The sequence below is a fragment of the Aptenodytes forsteri genome, unplaced genomic scaffold (assembly GCF_000699145.1).
Source record: "Aptenodytes forsteri isolate BGI_AS27 unplaced genomic scaffold, ASM69914v1 Scaffold256, whole genome shotgun sequence".
NCBI classification, from domain to species: Eukaryota; Metazoa; Chordata; class Aves; order Sphenisciformes; family Spheniscidae; genus Aptenodytes; species Aptenodytes forsteri.
The window spans coordinates 2,647,688-2,671,102 of NW_008795021.1; the positions used below are offsets into that span (position 1 = coordinate 2,647,688).

The 23,415-nt window shown below is 35.1% G+C and overlaps 1 protein-coding gene across 4 annotated transcripts in view; it reads right to left on the reverse strand.

Annotated features, from left to right (window-relative positions):
* RIMS1 (regulating synaptic membrane exocytosis 1) overlaps window positions 1–23,415 on the reverse strand; it is a 207,631-nt gene that overhangs the window by 144,431 nt on the left and 39,785 nt on the right. For all 4 annotated transcript variants that reach the window (XM_019471125.1, XM_019471127.1, XM_019471126.1 and 1 more), the window contains 8 exons: window positions 22,658–22,757; window positions 16,475–16,598; window positions 9,525–9,571; window positions 8,245–8,357; window positions 7,084–7,214; window positions 4,373–4,544; window positions 4,085–4,241; window positions 1,097–1,168 (listed from right to left, as the gene is read on the reverse strand). In XM_019471125.1, coding sequence (XP_019326670.1) covers window positions 1,097–1,168; window positions 4,085–4,241; window positions 4,373–4,544; window positions 7,084–7,214; window positions 8,245–8,357; window positions 9,525–9,571; window positions 16,475–16,598; window positions 22,658–22,757 — 916 coding nt within the window. The remainder of the gene's footprint in view (window positions 1–1,096; window positions 1,169–4,084; window positions 4,242–4,372; window positions 4,545–7,083; window positions 7,215–8,244; window positions 8,358–9,524; window positions 9,572–16,474; window positions 16,599–22,657; window positions 22,758–23,415) is intronic.

Consider the following 23,415-nt stretch of genomic DNA (forward strand, 5'->3'; position numbering starts at 1 on the left):
AAATTAAATAATAAACAGGAAAAAATATTTAGAACCTATGATTTATTTTAATTTTAAATGTTCACTCTCTCAGCTGATGTAAAAATATCTAGATTAATCACTTCATTAAAGCAAATATCATTACTAGACATACCCGAACAAATTTGCCTCTTAGTAACTCAGGTGGTAAGTGTATTAAAGTAAGGAAAGAACCCAGTTAACTTCAAAGGATGGAGAATTTGACTCAGTAAACATCAAAATGATATTGCATTAATAAAATACGTGTTTTATTTGTATGGTTATATAATTAATAAATAAATTGTCAGATTATTTTAAACACAGATCAAGAAGATAGAGTGCTTTCCAAATCCCACCATGATTTAATTCAGTGATTTTCATTGGGAAGATCCACAGAAAAACTGATTTAGTGCTGGCAATGACATAGTGACTCTTCAGTTAGTTTGGGACAATTGGGAAACATATTCATCTGACTTGTGGCAACAGTCAAATAGAAGTAGAAAAATGATCCTCAAGATTTTCAGCATGTAAGGAATGCTGAACTAAAAGTCAAACCACGATAGTCTCTACAAGTATATCTTTATGAACATTTATGTAATGATAGTTCATGAAGGCTTATGAAAACAATAAAAGATATAGCCATGCTACATGCATCTTAATCTACAGCCATGCATTCTCAATAAAGTCCATGGGAGACTGCATTATATCTGAGTTTCGAGCAAAAAGCAAAATAAAAAAAAATGCTTGCAATAAACACTGAAATCTTAATTACTATCTTAAAATGATTTTTTGAATTTAATTTCTATTTTAAATAATGCTTGGAACATTACGCAGTAAACAATTAAACAATTTGAACCGTCCAGTGGTTCACATATGAAGAATGATATGTAAAAGAAATATCAATGAATGAATAATAGGATCTTTTAATTCACCACGATTTAGGACAGGTACCATGGAATAATCAGGAAAACTGTTTTTTTCACAATGCATTCTCCAAAACCAGTATCCTCAATATTCCGAAATGTTATAAAGAAAAAAAACCAAACAAGCAAAAAAGAAGAAGAATAAAAAAGCAGGACCATGCTGTTCACCCACGCACCTGGAGGAACAACTCCAATACCATCATCAACATCATAATCTGAGATGTCACTATCACTGATTGGCCGAGATCCTGCACAACAGTAAGGTAAACAAATACCTGAACATCTGGTCGTGTTATAAAATGTAGAAATATGTTCATTTAATGTACTACTGAAATGAAAAAGATGATTTTAAGTCTAAACAATAGAGGAGGAGAGCTAAACTGCAGTGACTGACAGTGACGTTTCACAAGACAGCTGAGCCAATTTAACATCTTACAGCTGCTGCAGCCTCCTTTCCCCTTCTCCTTCCCTCAAGTTCTCAGTAATCCTCTACTAGGATAGTTTATCTCACTAAACCAGCAAAAAGTTAACTCAAATAAAGAAAAAAATTACTTTTGTGCTATTTCAGTGAGTAAGCTGAATCAGCTTGCTGAACAGGAAAGAAGAGGTGGCAGCATATGGTGAGAGAGGGGAAGAGGAAACAGCACTGCCAGCTTTTAGAAAAGTTCAAGCATCTCATGAAAACTAACCTTTAATTTGTTCGCTCTATACATATCCTCATGCAGCAATTACAGCAGTATCACATTTTTATAATTCATTCCTGAATGTGTACCAATTTCCTATGCATTGGCTGGAATGACTGACTTCCATGTTTAAGAAAAAACAGAAAAATAGCTTGGAAACGTATTTTAAAATAATCCCCTATGTCCTTCTTATTTCTAAATAAATCTTAAATTCATTTAAATGAACAGAGAAGCTACAATATTCAAATATTTCAATACATTCATTATTTTAATATGCCTCATACAAACCTAAAATGAGACTTATCAAAACAACTGTACCTCCCAAATGCATTCATACAATTTCTCTTTGCTGCAAAAGTACACTTCTCATCTGATTGTATAATAAGCGTATTGGAGGTTGAAACTAACTTTATGATGAAAAGTGTTTTTAAGCCTCATAAGTCTTTAAGGACTTTTTTTTAAATAAAAAGCTTTTAGTTATTAAAAAGTATCCCGTAACAATGAACTTCATCTTTCTATTTAAAAGGGAATTTTTATGCACAAATGTTTGAACAATTTTCTTTTGCTAGTGAAAACCAAACCAATTCCAACAGGTTTCACAAGTTATGCGTCACAGGTGAAAGGCTGTCATGTCATAATATCATAATATGCATCTCTTTTCTGCCACACATTTTCATTATGTTTAAAGACTACGAAATAGTATTTTTATCTTGTATATGAAAGTTAAAAACCATTACACCATATCCGGCATTTCTAATTTAAAATTTAAAAGAGATGAATGGAATTTGGACCTACTTTGTAATTTTTTGCTAGTGCTTTCTCCACCATGAACATGTCTTCTTGGCATGAAAGGTGATGGCTGAGGCAGAGGTAGTGAAGATTCATCATGTGTCTGTAGCTTATACCAATGTGGTTCATCATCTAAAAGTGCTGTCTCCAGCTCTATAAGAATCTAGTAGAAAAATTATCAGGTTTTAATTTTACTTTCAAGGCACACGCACACAAACACATATATAAAATATATATGCATATGTATTCAAAACCAAACAACGAACTCAGGAGAAATGTGATTGTATGTATCACCTCTCCAAGAAATTCACTCTCTTCTTCTTGCACTCTTGGCTGATCCCATACGGTTATTTCAAGCATTCGTTCTCTAAAATCTCTACGATGTACATGTGAGTAGAGAAAAGTTTGGTTCCATTTTGGCTCTAGACTTTTCTTTACTGTTTTGGTCCTCCTTTTACTCTTATCACTGAAACATAAATATTTGTTGTAAATTGTTTGTAGAGATAAATCACAAAATGCCATCTACTCATCAGCACTCACTGTTTTCATTCTTTCTGATCTGATAATGCCTAAAAGAGAAAAGTATTTACCGTACAGTGCATCACATTCATCAAAAAGTCCACAAAGTTAATTCGATACTGACTTCCATGATTCAAGCGCAATTTTTTGTTAAAATTAATCTATGTATAACAAATTTTTAAAAGGAATTCTTTACTTGATAAGCATTCATTTAAAAGTTGATTCAATACATGGTAAATTGCAAGACAATTTTCTAAACTGAAAAACTACTACCTTCTGTCTGGAAGAAAATACATTTTTACATAGGGATTCCTGGGGCGTCCATCTACTCTTGGTGGCAAATCTGTTGCTTGCAGAACATTTACTATTAACTGATGTCCCACTTTGTCGTACCACAGTTTAACCTACAAGAATCAAGTTACCAGAAAACGTTACTGAAAATGGAGAAAAACCAGAACTTTCAGACTGCATCACATTAAACACAATGTAAAAGTAACCATTGCTTTTTCCAAGAGACAATGAGATATATTTTATTTCAAATCCCTTAATATTTAATTAAGTTAGATGGAAAAGATGATGGTATATACCAAAGACTTTTGTATTTACCACAACTGAATAAAATGGTGGTGCCTGATTATACTTACATTGTTTATTGTAAAACCTAAAAGACTTATCAAAACAACTGTACCTCCTAAATGCATTCATACAATTTCTCTTTGCTGCAAAAGTACACTTCTCATCTGATTGTATAATAAGCGTATTGGAGGTTGAAACTAACTTTATGATGAAAAGTGTTTTTAAGCCTCATAAGTCTTTAAGGACTTTTTTTTAAATAAAAAGCTTTTAGTTATTAAAAAGTATCCCGTAACAATGAACTTCATCTTTCTATTTAAAAGGGAATTTATGCAAACAAATGTTTGAACAATTTTCTTTTGCTAGTGAAAACCAAACCAATTCCAACAGGTTTCACATACTTAAAAGTTATGCGTCACAGGTGAAAGGCTGTCATGTCATAATATCATAATTTGCATCTCTTTTCTGCCACACATTTTCATTATGATTAAATACTATGAAATAGTATTTTTATCTTGTATATGAAAGTTAAAAACCATTACACCATATCCGGCATTTCTAATTTAAAATTTAAAAGAGATGAATGGAATTTGGACCTACTTTGTAATTTTTTGCTAGTGCTTTCTCCACCATGAACATGTCTTCTTGGCATGAAAGGTGATGGCTGAGGCAGAGGTAGTGAAGATTCATCATGTGTCTGTAGCTTATACCAATGTGGTTCATCATCTAAAAGTGCTGTCTCCAGCTCTATAAGAATCTAGTAGAAAAATTATCAGGTTTTAATTTTACTTTCAAGGCACACGCACACAAACACATATATAAAATATATATGCATATGTATTCAAAACCAAACAACGAACTCAGGAGAAATGTGATTGTATGTATCACCTCTCCAAGAAATTCACTCTCTTCTTCTTGCACTCTTGGCTGATCCCATACGGTTATTTCAAGCATTCGTTCTCTAAAATCTCTACGATGTACATGTGAGTAGAGAAAAGTTTGGTTCCATTTTGGCTCTAGACTTTTCTTTACTGTTTTGGTCCTCCTTTTACTCTTATCACTGAAACATAAATATTTGTTGTAAATTGTTTGTAGAGATAAATCACAAAATGCCATCTACTCATCAGCACTCACTGTTTTCATTCTTTCTGATCTGATAATGCCTAAAAGAGAAAAGTATTTACCGTACAGTGCATCACATTCATCAAAAAGTCCACAAAGTTAATTCGATACTGACTTCCATGATTCAAGCGCAATTTTTTGTTAAAATTAATCTATGTATAACAAATTTTTAAAAGGAATTCTTTACTTGATAAGCATTCATTTAAAAGTTGATTCAATACATGGTAAATTGCAAGACAATTTTCTAAACTGAAAAACTACTACCTTCTGTCTGGAAGAAAATACATTTTTACATAGGGATTCCTGGGGCGTCCATCTACTCTTGGTGGCAAATCTGTTGCTTGCAGAACATTTACTATTAACTGATGTCCCACTTTGTCGTACCACAGTTTAACCTACAAGAATCAAGTTACCAGAAAACGTTACTGAAAATGGAGAAAAACCAGAACTTTCAGACTGCATCACATTAAACACAATGTAAAAGTAACCATTGCTTTTTCCAAGAGACAATGAGATATATTTTATTTCAAATCCCTTAATATTTAATTAAGTTAGATGGAAAAGATGATGGTATATACCAAAGACTTTTGTATTTACCACAACTGAATAAAATGGTGGTGCCTGATTATACTTACATTGTTTATTGTACTCACTATATAATCTTGTATCTGTGAGTGCATTTAAACCAGCATATGTCTTAGCTCTGCATCTTAAAAGCGACATTCAAACAGGAAGCTCTGACTGCAGCTAAACTCGAGGCATAGTTGAAATCTATCAACTCTGATTTGTCACCTTGCAAATGTTCTTATGAAAAGTATAATATACAGCTAAATCATTTCTTAAGAGAATCGTGAAATTTTTCAGCCTGCTGTGTACTTAGAAATTAATATGATCAAAATATAAGAATGTACAAAACAAAGTCTAAGTACTCACAGTATATTTAATAAGCACAGCTTCAATTAGTATTACAGACAGTTCCAGTATGTAGTGTGTATCTAAATTAAAATGCATTACGAAACAGTATAACGCTTAACAAATACGCAGCTCTTTAAATGCTCCCATAAAGAAGATAAAGTGGTACTATGCTTGTTATCTGCAGATTACTGGGCATGTACAGAAGAGTGACCATTTTCAATGCAGAGGGTACAGGATGACAAGTTACAAGGCACTTTTATGGGCTCCTCTCAATGTAAATTCCTGCACTCTTTGGTGTATTAAGACAACAAATCTTTACCTCTGCTGTGATTACAGTGATGCTTTGTGAGTGTGTACAGGGGGTCTTAAAAAACATTTGAAAGATGTTAGTCTTTACCAACAGCAGACGTTTCTCCTGACCTCCCAATAGACCTTGGGAACGTGGAGGGCTGAGGGACCAGCACTTCATAGATTTGCGTTAACAACTCAGGAAAAATAAAATATGCTTACAGAAAGCTGCCCTGGTAGGACTTGTGGTGCATCCCGTAGGGCTCCAGGGCTGGTCGGAGATATAACAGAAATAGCAGGCCTTTCCATCTTCTGCGATTCAAAAGAACTTGAACCTAAAAATACATGAGAAACACATGAACTTTCCATCCAAAATTTTGAAGTGAATTTGGATAACTTATGAATTGCTTTTTCTTTGAATTGTATAAAGCTTGTATTTATACACAGTATAACTGGATTAATATACAGACAGATTTTAAACTGATGTAGATAGCATGGTGAAAAAGACTGTCTGGATACCCTTACCCCAGATTAAACCTGCCATGTTTTGTTTTATTTGAAATAACATATAAAAAAGTGCTCCTCATACAGCAGTGACAAACCATACCAAGTGTTTTAAATAAAATATTGTCCTCTGACAAAATTACACATCTCCCTTCAAACCCAAACTATTCTATGATTCTATGATCTCAAATCTTTGATGAATAAACCCACATCTGTTGTACAGATTCAAAACCAAACAACGAACTCAGGAGAAATGTGATTGTATGTATCACCTCTCCAAGAAATTCACTCTCTTCTTCTTGCACTCTTGGCTGATCCCATACGGTTATTTCAAGCATTCGTTCTCTAAAATCTCTACGATGTACATGTGAGTAGAGAAAAGTTTGGTTCCATTTTGGCTCTAGACTTTTCTTTACTGTTTTGGTCCTCCTTCTACTCTTATCACTGAAACATAAATATTTGTTGTAAATTGTTTGTAGAGATAAATCACAAAATGCCATCTACTCATCAGCACTCACTGTTTTCATTCTTTCTGATCTGATAATGCCTAAAAGAGAAAAGTATTTACCGTACAGTGCATCACATTCATCAAAAAGTCCACAAAGTTAATTCGATACTGACTTCCATGATTCAAGCGCAATTTTTTGTTAAAATTAATCTATGTATAACAAATTTTTAAAAGGAATTCTTTACTTGATAAGCATTCATTTAAAAGTTGATTCAATACATGGTAAATTGCAAGACAATTTTCTAAACTGAAAAACTACTACCTTCTGTCTGGAAGAAAATACATTTTTACATAGGGATTCCTGGGGCGTCCATCTACTCTTGGTGGCAAATCTGTTGCTTGCAGAACATTTACTATTAACTGATGTCCCACTTTGTCGTACCACAGTTTAACCTACAAGAATCAAGTTACCAGAAAACGTTACTGAAAATGGAGAAAAACCAGAGCTTTCAGACTGCATCACATTAAACACAATGTAAAAGTAACCATTGCTTTTTCCAAGAGACAATGAGATATATTTTATTTCAAATCCCTTAATATTTAATTAAGTTAGATGGAAAAGATGATGGTATATACCAAAGACTTTTGTATTTACCACAACTGAATAAAATGGTGGTGCCTGATTATACTTACATTGTTTATTGTACTCACTATATAATCTTGTATCTGTGAGTGCATTTAAACCAGCATATGTCTTAGCTCTGCATCTTAAAAGCGACATTCAAACAGGAAGCTCTGACTGCAGCTAAACTCGAGGCATAGTTGAAATCTATCAACTCTGATTTGTCACCTTGCAAATGTTCTTATGAAAAGTTTAATATACAGCTAAATCATTTCTTAAGAGAATCGTGAAATTTTTCAGCCTGCTGTGTACTTAGAAATTAATATGATCAAAATATAAGAATGTACAAAACAAAGTCTAAGTACTCACAGTATATTTAATAAGCACAGCTTCAATTAGTATTACAGACAGTTCCAGTATGTAGTGTGTATCTAAATTAAAATGCATTACGAAACAGTATAACGCTTAACAAATACGCAGCTCTTTAAATGCTCCCATAAAGAAGATAAAGTGGTACTATGCTTGTTATCTGCAGATTACTGGGCATGTACAGAAGAGTGACCATTTTCAATGCAGAGGGTACAGGATGACAAGTTACAAGGCACTTTTATGGGCTCCTCTCAATGTAAATTCCTGCACTCTTTGGTGTATTAAGACAACAAATCTTTACCTCTGCTGTGATTACAGTGATGCTTTGTGAGTGTGTACAGGGGGTCTTAAAAAACATTTGAAAGATGTTAGTCTTTACCAACAGCAGACGTTTCTCCTGACCTCCCAATAGACCTTGGGAACGTGGAGGGCTGAGGGACCAGCACTTCATAGATTTGCGTTAACAACTCAGGAAAAATAAAATATGCTTACAGAAAGCTGCCCTGGTAGGACTTGTGGTGCATCCCGTAGGGCTCCAGGGCTGGTCGGAGATATAACAGAAATAGCAGGCCTTTCCATCTTCTGCGATTCAAAAGAACTTGAACCTAAAAATACATGAGAAACACATGAACTTTCCATCCAAAATTTTGAAGTGAATTTGGATAACTTATGAATTGCTTTTTCTTTGAATTGTATAAAGCTTGTATTTATACACAGTATAACTGGATTAATATACAGACAGATTTTAAACTGATGTAGATAGCATGGTGAAAAAGACTGTCTGGATACCCTTACCCCAGATTAAACCTGCCATGTTTTGTTTTATTTGAAATAACATATAAAAAAGTGCTCCTCATACAGCAGTGACAAACCATACCAAGTGTTTTAAATAAAATATTGTCCTCTGACAAAATTACACATCTCCCTTCAAACCCAAACTATTCTATGATTCTATGATCTCAAATCTTTGATGAATAAACCCACATCTGTTGTACAGGTTATACTCTCGGTAGCCTCTGAAATTTTAACTCCCAAGGAACTGGCACACAGGAAGGTATGCAGGACATGTGTCTGGCATGGAGGATGCTCCGGTGCCTGCTGGACATCACCAATTCTCCACCAGCGAAGCAGAGCCCTCACTAATGAGATGAGCTTGTGACAGGTATAACACTACTCGGTGGCCCCACAGGACCCTGTCCCAGGGAAGACTTCTGGTTGCACCTCAGACAAGGCTTAGATGAGAAAGGACTGGGAGCCATGTTCTCACACACTCTAGCTGACACCATTCAAATGGGATAGTTAAAAACAAAACTATTCTTTTGAAGCATGATACACAAAAAGTTCACCTAACCAACGTTTTCTTGTTAAGAAAAAGAGAAACAAGAACTCTGGACTTATGCTGGATGGTGCAGGAGGTGAAATCCTGACACCATTTGTACCTTTGGAAATCCCTTATACCTGTTTTCTCTCTTACGTTAGGGCAAGTAAATGACTGTTTTGGGCCACAGCATGTATACCAGTATGGTGTTAACACCACACGATATAGAAGAAAACAATAAAATCCTGCTAACATTTGAAATTTGTATGGCTTTTAATCAAATCTATATTGTTTCAAATTTAACACACAAGACCAAAACACATTGAAGTTTGTCATACAAAAACCTCGGAGCCAATGCAGTCTCCCAGTGCTCATCTTTCACAAAATTCATAGCCGAAACGATTGTGCTGGCTACAAGACCATGCTTAGTGAAAGGAATGAGGCGTGTACTCACTAGACTCTAACGGGGGGTGAGAAGTCTCGGGAATCCGTGGAATATCACTAAAACGTGAATATACACATAGTAATTAGAAAAAACAGAGACGACCTTCTGCGGTAACAAATATGTTTCTGGGACAGTTTTTTAGAAATATGGATCTGTTTCTGTTCTAATGGGTTACAAGGAAAGAAAGGGGAAATATTTAAAGACATATTTTCCACTAGCATTCATGAAAATCTTACTAATGCAGGCTACTTCTTTCAAGTTAAGGAACTAGCAGACGCAACAATATGAGCACTACAATGTTAATATTGTGGATGGATTCCATGATATTTTTACAACCAGAAGAATAAAGTTAGAGAGCTTTTAGGAAGAGAAAGGTGGCAAAAGGTAGTATAGCTACAGATGTTCAACTATTTTTTGGAGGAAAAAAAGTCCAAAAAATAAGACAGATTAACTCACTAGTAATTTTTATATAAACGTCGCAAGGAGTTCACGGAATGAAACTGATGAAAATGTCTTATAATAATAAAAAGAAAAAGCAAATAACATTAGCAATGTTAAACAAACAAAAGAGTAATGCATTTCTTCAAAGGCTAAGAAAAAAAAAACAAACCATATTACGATTAGGTATGGACATTTTTCAACATACATATATCCAGCACACATACAGGTATAAGCAAAATCAAACTGGTTAAGTCTACACACATCTATCAAAATTTTGCCATCAACAAATTCACTCTTCCATCAAAATCGGGATGATGCTAGCTCCTGACTCTCTCCTGTTCTCACCAATCATTGAAAATACATTGCGAGAGCAAGAAACGACTGTTATTGTACAAATGTTAGCAAAGCAGCAGAGCAGGAAAATGGAAACAAAGCTCTTCAGTGAATTACATGAAAATATTTTCATCTACACAAAATAACCCAAAATTGCAACTACAATAACATTTCTGAAGAACATTTACAAGATTTTAAGTCTACGGCTGAGCATTTAAAGGTATTCAGGCATTTCTCTGTTCAGTGAAACACTATCTTACTGACTTGGAAGTCAATAAAACTAAGACTCCTGCGTGCATAAAAGTCACTTATGAAAAAGAGACAAGTCAGAAAAGGAATGTAACAGTGCCCAATCAATTAGTCTTAAATTTGTTTTTCTTGTCCTGCAATTTAAACTTCTGGTGCATGTGTTTTAAAAAAGCCTATTTCAGCTCCCAGTTAATTCTCACATCAGCTTACATCTCATATCACTCCACAAGAACGTGCTTCTCTTTGCTTCAACTTTGTAATTCAAGAGTAATGTGGTTTTCTCAAACTCACAGAAATATAACTGCATTACTTATTCTTGACATGGAATAGTGCTACTTCACAAAAATATAAGCAGATAACGACGTCTTGCACAGCAGGGCTGCTGTGCAGACTTCTTCCTCTTAACATTTTCTCCCTTCAGTTTCCAGTGCAATTCTCATCAGTCTGAAATATTTACTTAGCATATTCAAACTGATTTTTCTGTCCAATACAACATTAAGTTTGCAATGTTTTCTTCTGCTAGAATATGAACACTCTTGTCTGCAGTACAGCATTGTTTGTAATAATATCCCATTTAGGATATCTAAACAAGGGCTCGTATGTGCAAGGAGTGTTTCAACATGGAAAGTGCAACTATGTCAAGTTTCATAATTCCTGGGTGGGTGAAAAAATGGTCAAGTTGATAGTATCTTCCTCACTTAGAGTTGGCGATACAAAAGTCCTCGCCAGGTAAAGGTAAATGACAACAAAAATAATATCTTAAGACTTTACTTGTCAGACAGGAAAAAACTGAAAGTATAATTTATTAATGTATTTTTCTAAACCCCTTGTAATTCTTTTGAAAAACTGCAGGAACAGTGGAAGCTAAAACATAAATTTCAACTCCCGACAAAATGCATGGTTTGCAATAGAAATGTTATTTGGCAGCTTTCCCACCCACCCCGTTCATCCCCACCATATTAGAGCTTGTTCACCCTCAGGAAATCTCTAAAACTTTATAGTACAATGGACAGCTTAAATATATATATATATATATATGAAGTGTATGTATGTGTGTGTATGTGTATGTATATACATAAAATTATTGCTAGGAAATCTTCTCCTCCCTAATATATTTATCTTGCTGCAAGACACAAAAAGCAAAGAAACCAATAAATTAAGTATGCAATACAGTACTGATCCCCAAACTCCTGGCAGAGTATCCTAACAAGCTCTGTAACAGTCCTGCTTTCTGCTATTGATTTCAAAATGGACATGAAATAATTCAAAGCTATGCTTCTGTCCATATTTAAACTTCTTACAAATTCAATAATCCATATAATCATTTCTTAAATATTACATGCTCACGAGGAAATAACTGCTGTTATATATCTAGGGACTTTATCAAAGGTATGAGTGGTATTTTTTTTAAACATTGGCATTTTAATTGAAGAATGAAAATTCTAAAAAGAAACTATAATCTGAAGCTTGTGAGATAAGAAAATGAGTCTTATCCAGTCTGCTCTTACGGATTGCAGGAAATATTCTAGCACTATGATTTACAAAAAAAGCTCTTCAGAAGAAATAGTAGAAACTTCATGACTTACAATATTCAAAACTGGACTAGTGAAAGCAAATGGTAATAACAAAGTAAGAAGTAGCAGAAAAAAGAAACTATAATCTGAAGCTTGTGAGATAAGAAAATGAGTCTTATCCAGTCTGCTCTTACGGATTGCAGGAAATATTCTAGCACTATGATTTACAAAAAAAGCTCTTCAGAAGAAATAGTAGAAACTTCATGACTTACAATATTCAAAACTGGACTAGTGAAAGCAAATGGTAATAACAAAGTAAGAAGTAGCAGAGCCACTTATTGAAAATAAGAACAAAATTTTGCTCTGCTTTCAGAGCAATGTGAATGTCAGAAAAGTAATGTCAGACACATTCCAGTAAAGAGCTGCTGACATCGAGCTCTGTCTTTCTCTCTCTACCCTGAAAGGCAAAGGTTTTGTGTGATCTTATGTGATGTAACGTATGACTATCTTATGTCTGACCCTTCCACACCTCAACAAATACATAAATTAAACCAAACTATACCTTAGGTTGAGACTACTCTGTGCAGATATATGGTTTGTGAGGATCATTATTTTATAAAACACAGGAACAGCTATAATTTCTCTGAGGGCTATAGTCAAGAGCTTGATCACTGAAGACAAACCAAATTCAAATGTGGTTGTAAACCACACTTCTTTAGGTTGCTCTAGGGACAGAAGCATCGTCCTCTACACCCTAAGTTTTCAGAGTTTCTGAGTACCTGTCCCCAGCGCTCATCCTCCTATTTCCAAAACCGTTCCTTCCCATCAGAACCTGTAGATCAATCTGCAGTTCGCACTGATTACATTACCTGAGCGACTCTCTGTAATTCAGTACTGCCTGGTTTATGATGGAGGTTCAACCTCCTTGCAAGGACCTAGAGCACAGTAGCAGTCCCTGAACAGAGGAGCTGAATCACACCAGAGAAACAACAATTTTGGCAATATTAGCTGTGGAAATCCAACCAAAGATAGCTAGCATCTGACAAAGAAAACAGACAAATGAAAAAACATTTGTTTTACCTGCACTATCCCATAGAGCTCACCCAAGCACGCAAGAGACGGTGAGTTAGTTACCATGCCAGGTTCCTTCTCCAAAAAGCATACTGCCGGAGGATTTTCTATGCTGTCCTATGTTAAACGCCTCTCACGTTCTATGCATATTCATAGGTAATTCTTCCCCTCGTAGCCAACCCATTAATTCTACTTTTTATAGGTTTCTTATCTACCTTGTGTTGCAATCATTAGCATCAATTAGTTTCTATGGAGTTTTTAAGGTACTATTGTGGTTATACTGTTTATTGTTGTTATGCCTTCATCTGCTAATAGTGTTACGTTTCACATTTTTCTCTAATAAACATCCTACAATTATCCATTACTCAAAATTACATTTGCTGTTACACACACAAATCCAAATTTACAAGACTGAGCAAATTGTTTAGACATCAATTTTGTAACTGGCAGTCATCTAATTTGTGGGCTTACAGTCCTCCCATTATTCACTCAAGCCAAACTATGTCATATTTGGGCTTTTTAGACCTAATATGCTAGGACTTTTTAAAGAGAGACCATTAAAAGTGCTGGAACATTATTTGCATTATTAATACTGAGATGAAAACACTTAAATTATGCACACGAAATAGCACTTTTCAGGTCTTTCGGGAACCTGTTTCCTCACAGGAATTTTAGGTGTAATGGATTACCACTTAATGCTGTATCAAGCAGCTTCGATTTTGCTGAGTCAGCACCTAAAGTAGACACAAAACTTTGATATACTAGATTTGTTGGATTAAATAAAATTCCCTGTCACAAGTTTGAAACAATTACACAGTTTGGATAACAAGACAAGGAGAAGCTAGGGGGGAAAGAAAGTAATCTGTTAATGCAAGCAGACCATTTCCCATTATGTAACACAGTTTACATAGATTATAATTATTAAAAAAAAAGAAAGAAAAAGAAAATCCTGTGCAGTATGCTCTTTTTTTGTTAACTCATATCATTGTACAATGTCTGATATTTTTTGTTCTTTTAAGATGACAGACAGGTAAATCCCAATCTGATACAAAACAACAGGACATTAACTCATTATTGCTAGGGAAAGGAACTATCTTTAAATTTCAAAGTTATATGCTCCAGTCGCTTTGGGATATTTCTGTGCTCTTCTTAAAAAAAAAAAAAAAAAAATCAATCAAGACACAACTCTTCAAGAATAGTGGTGTTACAGCATGTAAAAACCTCCATGCCAAGACTCCATTTATCTCAAAATAAAAGCACAATCTGATGTGCTCTATTTTTGCCTATGTCTGGAAAAAAATATGTACGGGTCATCCAAAGCAAAACTATACATTTTATTGGTACTATTTCTGGGTGCACCTTTTTAGTGTAAAATTCACTGCTCAGATTCAGAAACATTCTTTTTGAAAGCACTTCACATTCCATGCCTCAGTTCAACAGTTGTGGTATTTTCTCTTGATTTTTATTCAAGAATATGTCACTGGAATGTGGTCACCTTGTACTTCATCTTTTGAAGCTATTAGATTTATCAAATTCATAAACTAAAATAATTTGATTGGTATAATAATGAGGTTATCTTAAAAGCTTAAGGATACACAACATTTGCAAATATACTGATAGCAATAAATATATCTAAAGCTCATTATTTAAAATACTAATCTAGCACTTTCCTTTTACATCAGTTGTACAAATCAATTTTGCTTGTACAATCAAGGTTTTCTTCAACTGAAACATGGAGTTCAAGTCAGGTCCAGTATGAACATATTTCTTTTCTGCCGATTTAAACATAATAACTAGACTTCCAAAATTCTCCTTATGGCATTTTATTTTTAATTACAAAGTCGTAGGTCTGAATTTGCAATTTTCAGTCAGGAATGTCTCCTAATTTATCCGACTAAAGAATGTAAAATAAGGTTTCTACTCCCCCACAGTCTCCAACTGGATAGTAATTTTAGCTTTTAACAACCACTATTATTGCATCAAGCTTTCGTTTTCCATTAGAAGGTCAAACTCATAACTGGAATTAGCAACAAATGTTAATTTTATTTAAGTACTTTTAATAGTGATTGCCATTAAAAAGGCAGAACTCATTTGCAAAATATAACTACAGTTGCATAGTACAGAAAAAAACAAACATCAAAAGCTGACGTGAAATAAATGTAAAAGAAGAATGTTTTAGTCAGAAAGAAAATTAATAGTTTTTTGTTTCTAAAACTGAAAACTTATCATATTTGAGACAGAGAAAAATTATAATTAGGATGAAATCTAGCAAATTCAAACTGAAATAATCACGCATTCATAAGGAAGAAACAGTTTACCATCTACCTACAGGATAGTGGTATTGAGAGACTTATAGTGAGTGCACATGAACTCTGGGAAGGTGACAGACTACAGAGAGATTTAAGTCCTTTTACTTTTTTTTTTTTTAAACTAGCCAAGAATCAGTTTTTGTTGTTAATCATGTGACTCTGTTCCACAATATAAATGTGAATTTACAATATATGATTCATATTCAATCCTGTAAGACTTAGTTCAAAATGGTCCCAATAGAGTCGTGTTCAGGGAAGGAGTGCAGAATATCACTAAAACAATTGTGACAAATGCAGGGCCGACGCCACTAATCTTATCAATTCGAACAGATTTTACGACCTTTCTAAGGCCTATTCGGGAAATCAGGAATATAAGAATTGTTACCACAAAACCCCAAACCTGGATTTATAAAAAATAAAAATTAAGATTATAAACATAACACATTAATGCTAAATTTTGATGAAACAAATTACCTTCATAAATATGAAGGTATTTTTGTTCCCACTTTTGATATTGATGACAGTATCATTTAAGGCTAAATACATTCTTTTCAACTAAGAGTTTTGGTTTTCCTTTTTTTAGCTCTTTAAAGAAGGCCTGTTTAAAATACTACTAGCATTGACATTAAAATCCTGCAATGCTCACTGTTCACCGAGCAATGCTCAATGTTCACCGATGCTTCCTTCTACTCATCAATACTCGTATAAGTTATTCTGATTTAATGAAGCTAAAAGTCTGAAAAACAGATTTTTCTCATGCACAGGTCCACTTGATCCATCAATTTTCCTTTGCCACTTGGCAAAAACCTTGTTAGTACTTTGATCATACAGAAAACAACATTTATACTTTTATGTATCACTGCAAAGATCCAAGATTGTAAATGGCAGTGAAGAAAATGGAATATACAGAATGTCAATAATAGAAAGGGAATCATATTCCATTATTAAGAGATTAAAAATAACAAAACTCACAAATAGTCCCTTTAAAAGTCCCATTAGTAGAAGTAATAATTGTGCTTAAGAAGCAAGTCTTTAGCCTTACCCAATAGGCCTTGAAACAATAATTTCAACTTGAGGTTCTGATTTTGATTCTAAAATAATGTTGTAAACTTCTTCATTTGTAGCTCCAGGCAAGGGTTTACCATTCCATTCTAGAACTTCATCCCCTTGAATTTAAAGAGAAGTTTATCTCATTTCCATATTCTTTTAGAAAGGAGTGCAAAATGTTTATGAAATCTATATAACGAAGTAACATTGCCCAAAATCAATTAAAAAGCTGTGCTGAAATCCAAAACAGGTTTTTGAGACACTATCAAGGCTACAATTTGTACGCACAAAACATATTAAAGAAACCACTTGTGCAAACATTTGAAGTATTTCCAAAATAATACAGAACATGTTATTGTGCTATGAAATGAAAGAGTCTTTCTAAAAGATCCTTTATTAACTAGCGACAATAAAGTTTGAAAACAGGTTAATCTTCAAAACTGAAAAATATAAATACCTACCGTTAAGCCTTTAAAAATCATGACAATTCATTACAATTTATATACTGTGCATTTCGATTTCTCTACAAAAAGGGCAGTCTTCACTGTCTGTGTCAAACGAACCAAAAATAAAAGCAAGGAATGAGTCACTATCTCCTGAGGATATTTGGGGGACAGAAAGGAAAACATGATGTGGAAGTTATTTAGATAACTTTCTTTTTGCGGCTTGCCATTTCTGGAATTTAAATAGTATGTACCGTGCATTGTACTTTGGCATTATTATAAAAAGGTGAAAATCTTGAAGTATAGTTTCTAAAGATCAGTATATATAATTAAACTGTAGGAACCATAGGGTAAGTTTACACTCTCATACCCCATCATATGCAGCAGTCAAAACTTCACAACCACTATCTCATGCCACAAATAACTTTCTTTATTGACAATGATTTTATCTTTCTTTATTGACAATGATTTCTTGTTAATCAGGTTCAGTCAGGAACAACCCTTCAGCTGCTGGCTTTTCTCCTTTCTGAGAAGAACTAAGCCAAATGATCAAACCTGTGCTTGTTAATAAGCCAAGGAAAACTATCCTAACTGAAGTCCTGTCTACCAAAACACATGGCTTCAATTTCACTTTATGTTCAACGATTGTCGGTCCTTTTTCCCAAACAGCCTATATTCTGGTATTTTAAGAAAGGACTCCACAGAGTACTCCACTGGCTTTCAAAGCATTTTAGCAGTCTTTAAAACATAAGGGCTTGCTAATGACAGACTTAATAAAAGCCTGCTGACATAAGTTTAATTTTCTACCACGTTGTTTAGCTGAAATGGTTTTAAATATTTCGTATATTTATTACATAATCTTATGTCGGGGTGGAACAGGAATTAGATATTGCCTAGGAACTTCATTTAAAATTTATACAACTCAGTGAAAACACACTCAGTTTATTCTGTAATTCTGACTGTATTTTAGAGCTAACAACTGTTACAAACTAACATGTTGTTTTTCCCTAAAATAAAATCTGATTTCTTTAGACATAATTGGCTTAACTTACAAAAGCATCCCAGGCATTAAAAGGAACAAGATGTAGCCAGCTTTGCAATAGTTATAACTTAATAGCAAAAACCGACAGTGACATATGCTAAATTTGTAACACTAAAAATCACGATTTAAACCTAATTTACACAGCAATGAATCTATTGTATTTGAAGAAGGCAAAATAGATGCAACATCGTTGAGAATCCTGAAGAGGAACATGCAAGGTGTCTGTATCACTATTTTAGAGGACTTAAGCAGCTTTTTGAGAGTCACTAGGAGATCAAACAATAGTCAGAATGCTAAATTAACACAAGTGGCTCCAACTATTCTTACTGAAAACTAGATCCAAATGGAGATTTGAGTGAAATGGCACTTCTGCTAGTTCTAACCAGATCACCACTATCCATCTCTTGCCCAGCCTGTCCAGTTCTTGACCTTTTTGATCAGCCAAGCCCTTTTACATTGTCTCTTTCATCTAAGATGCTGTCTGTAAGGCTTACATTCTGATTTCTGCTCTCAGTAGCAGGCATGGAAATGGGAAAACACCATCCAGATACTCAAAACTTGGACATATGCAAAACCCAACTGGACACGGTCCTGTGCAACCTGCTCTAGCTGACCCTGTTTAAGCAGTGGGTTTGGACTAGAGATCTTAAGAGGTCCCTACCCACCTCAACCATTCTATGATCCTGTGATACACTGCTACAAATTGAGGTGAGATGAACTCCTGGTCTTAAGTCCCACTGTAGTAGCCCAGAGTTGCAAGCCAGTCAGTCAAGGAGCTGTTAGACACCTTATGCTGTAGATGTTTAGGATAACCAAGATACCTGCACAAAGCTGGCTGGCAGAACCTACAGGACACCTGCACCCTTATGGAGCCACTTCTGCTGGTGAGGCATATATCCCAGGATATCTCAGATGCCTCTAGAAAGGAATACTAATGCATCTTGCATTCTACCCCCACTTACTGATGTTCAGCAGAGATAGAAAGTTTTCAGACTTATGCTGCAAATCTCTGAATTTTTTTATATTCATTTCTAAAATAGTAATTTGAATTGGGAGATACCTCTGGGGGTCAGCTAGTTCCAACCCCTCCTCAAAGTAGGGCCAACATCAAGGATAGACCAGGTTGCTCAGGGATTTGACCAGATGAGATTTGGGTATCTCAAACGAAGGATATGCAACATCTCCTCTGGGCAACCTGTTCCAAGACTTAACTATCCTCTCCAGATACAATACAAAAGATTTTCACAAACAGGATCTCCCTCATTCCAGCTTGTGCACGTTGCTTCTTGTGTGATCAGTGCGCACCTCTGAGAACAGCCCGGCTCTGGGTTCTCTACAGCCTCCCATTAGCCAGGTAAAAACAAGAATTAGACCCTCCGATAGTCTTTGCCAGTCTGAACAAACCCAGTTCTCTCAGCTTCTTGTATGCCACATGCTCTAGACCCCTAATCAACTTTCTGTCCCTCTGCCCAACCTGGTCCAGTTCGTCAGCATCTCTCTTGTACTAGAGGAACCCAAACTGGACACAGTACTCCAGAGACAGCCTCATAAGTACTGAACAGAGAGCAACAACCACCTCCCTTAACCTGCTGGCGACAATCCTGCTAATACAGCCCTGTACATGATTGGCGTTCGCTGCAAGGGCGCTTTGCTGGCTCATGTTCAACTTACTGTCCTCCAGCACCTCCAGACACTTTTCTGCCAAGCTGCTTTCTAGCTGATTGGCTCCTAGTGCTTACTGTTGCACTGGGTTATTCTGTTCCTGATGCAAGACTTCATATTTGCCTTTGTTAAAATTTATGAGGTTTGTACAACTACTCAAAGATTTATCAACTAGCCAAATTTTGGAGGTTTTTCATAAAGACAGAAAAGCAGGTTTTCCTAACAGCAAGGACTCATCCACGCCTTTTTTTTGTGTTTTAGTCCCATACAATAGGATGAATAGACTTTCATTCATTGAAAACATGTGCAAAACAATGTGTTTTTTCTGTGAAATTATTTTGGCTCTAAAAATATTTTTAGAAATTAAAAATAGCTTTGACTTAAAAAACAACCTAGACCAGACATTAGAAATGTAATATTTCAGCCCAAATAGTTCAAGATTAGCTGAGAGAAACTTATTTTCTGTAATTATAATCTGCAGTTAAAATCTATAAACAGCATAATAATTGGTGCTATCAACCCCATGTATATTGAGTTCGTAAAAAAAAATATTAACAAATGCCATAACAAAGTAGGATATTTTTAGAGACTCCATCTTTTCTACTTCTTTATTACTGTTTGCTTCATGCAATTATCCTAAATTCATACAAGTTGTCATCGGAGCTTCTGGAATCCTAAGAAGGCATTGCATAGACTTTGGTTTGCTAAGACAACACTTGGAAAGTAGTTGCTTAGGGCCATGGTAAAAATATAAACCACTAAGAAGTTATTTTGAAAACCAACTGCTGTGCATAGTTCTCGCTTCATTTAGAAGCTTGAAAAGTGCCAACAGCACAGCCACTTATTTGTAAGTGCAGAATATACATCTTATATAAATTAAATATTTTAAGATCATTTTCTTGGGTTGTTTTCCATTTTTATTTGTAACAATTCACATTGAAAGAAGCACTAATAAAGTCCATTGTGTACACAGTGCAACATCCTTCAGGTGACACTATAGTGCAAGTAAAGTAACTGTAGTGAGTTTTGTTTGCCACAATGAAACACTTTTAAAAAATGTTTGCATTGCTTCTATAGAGTGTAACAAGCAGCTCCTGAGCTAGCAAGCAAAAATTTACCAGTGATACTCAGTGCTGACACCAGCACTGATGAGGAGTGTCTTGTATTTTGCTCATACAGCCAAGCAATTGGAGTGGGCAACCTGTTCCAAGACTTAACTATCCTCTCCAGATACAATACAAAAGATTTTCACAAACAGGATCTCCCTCATTCCAGCTTGTGCACGTTGCTTCTTGTGTGATCAGTGCGCACCTCTGAGAACAGCCCGGCTCTGGGTTCTCTACAGCCTCCCATTAGCCAGGTAAAAACAAGAATTAGACCCTCCGATAGTCTTTGCCAGTCTGAACAAACCCAGTTCTCTCAGCTTCTTGTATGCCACATGCTCTAGACCCCTAATCAACTTTCTGTCCCTCTGCCCAACCTGGTCCAGTTCGTCAGCATCTCTCTTGTACTAGAGGAACCCAAACTGGACACAGTACTCCAGAGACAGCCTCATAAGTACTGAACAGAGAGCAACAACCACCTCCCTTAACCTGCTGGCGACAATCCTGCTAATACAGCCCTGTACATGATTGGCGTTCGCTGCAAGGGCGCTTTGCTGGCTCATGTTCAACTTACTGTCCTCCAGCACCTCCAGACACTTTTCTGCCAAGCTGCTTTCTAGCTGATTGGCTCCTAGTGCTTACTGTTGCACTGGGTTATTCTGTTCCTGATGCAAGACTTCATATTTGCCTTTGTTAAAATTTATGAGGTTTGTACAACTACTCAAAGATTTATCAACTAGCCAAATTTTGGAGGTTTTTCATAAAGACAGAAAAGCAGGTGTTCCTAACAGCAAGGACTCATCCACGCCTTTTTTTTGTGTTTTAGTCCCATACAATAGGATGAATAGACTTTCATTCATTGAAAACATGTGCAAAACAATGTGTTTTTTCTGTGAAATTATTTTGGCTCTAAAAATATTTTTAGAAATTAAAAATAGCTCTTTGACTTAAAACAACCTAGACCAGACATTAGAAATGTAATATTTCAGCCCAAATAGTTCAAGATTAGCGGAGAGAAACTTATTTTCTGTAATTATAATCTGCAGTTAAAATCTATAAACAGCATAATAATTGGTGCTATCAACCCCATGTATATTGAGTTCGTAAAAAAAAATATTAACAAATGCCATTACAAAGTAGGATATTTTTAGAGACTCCATCTTTTCTACTTCTTTTTTACTGTTTGCTTCATGCAATTATCCTAAATTCATACAAGTTGTCATCGGAGCTTCTGGAATCCTAAGAAGGCATTGCATAGACTTTGGTTTGCTAAGACAACACTTGGAAAGTAGTTGCTTAGGGCCATGGTAAAAATATAAACCACTAAGAAGTTATTTTGAAAACCAACTGCTGTGCATAGTTCTCGCTTCATTTAGAAGCTTGAAAAGTGCCAACAGCACAGCCACTTATTTGTAAGTGCAGAATATACATCTTATATAAATTAAATATTTTAAGATCATTTTCTTGGGTTGTTTTCCATTTTTATTTGTAACAATTCACATTGAAAGAAGCACTAATAAAGTCCATTGTGTACACAGTGCAACATCCTTCAGGTGACACTATAGTGCAAGTAAAGTAACTGTAGTGAGTTTTGTTTGCCACAATGAAACACTTTTAAAAAATGTTTGCATTGCTTCTATAGAGTGTAACAAGCAGCTCCTGAGCTAGCAAGCAAAAATTTACCAGTGCTCCTCAGTGCTGACACCAGCACTGATGAGGAGTGTCTTGTATTTTGCTCATACAGCCAAGCAATTGGAGTGAAATGTAGGCAAAACTGTGGCACCATAATAACTTTACAGTATTGTCCTGTATTTAAAAATATTAGCATATCACATGACCTATATAACATATATAAAAATATTAACAGCTGCATTACAAAAAGCCATAATTAAAAGTTAAAAGATTTTGTATGCAACTGATTCATTTACCTGCTCTGAGATGCCCCACCACATCAGCCAAGCTACCTTTCTTCACTTTGGTAATGAAGGCACCAAGTCGTCCTAATTCTGTCATTTTTCCTCCAACAACCTGGTTAATCATAAATTTGTGAGTTTCCAAGTCACAAAGCAGACATCATATCAAGCATAAATATACAGACACAGCAGTTTTCACATTGTTTTTAAAATTAAACTTAAAAAATGCATAAGCAAATCTATTGTCAATTTGGGCTTTACAGAGGCTTAAAGACAAAGTTAAGGATACAAAAAGGCCAGATCTACTTGAAAAGAAGTAAAGCTGACATAGAATGAATAAAATTTATATTCCTTTTAATGTGTTTGACTAATCAATCTTATGCAGTTTGCTAAGTATCTAAATTTGTTGCAGAAATAACATTTCCTAATAACCAAGTAAACATACTTTTTGCAAATAGATGTCTGTCATGTTCTTAAGTTTAAATTGCAAGTGCACATCAAACCAAACATATGTGTCCTGGTTTCGGCAGGGATAGAGTTAATTTCTTTCCTAGTAGCTGGTACAGTGCTGTGTTTTGGATTTAGGATGAGAACAATGTTGATCACACACCGATGTTTTAGTTGTTGCTAAGTAGTGCTTACACTAGTCAAGGACTTTCCAGCTTCCCATGCTCTACCGACTGAGAAGGCTGGAGGTGCACAAGAAGCTGGGAGGGGGCACAGCCAGGACAGCTGACCCAAACTGGCCAAAGGGACATTCCATACCATGTGAC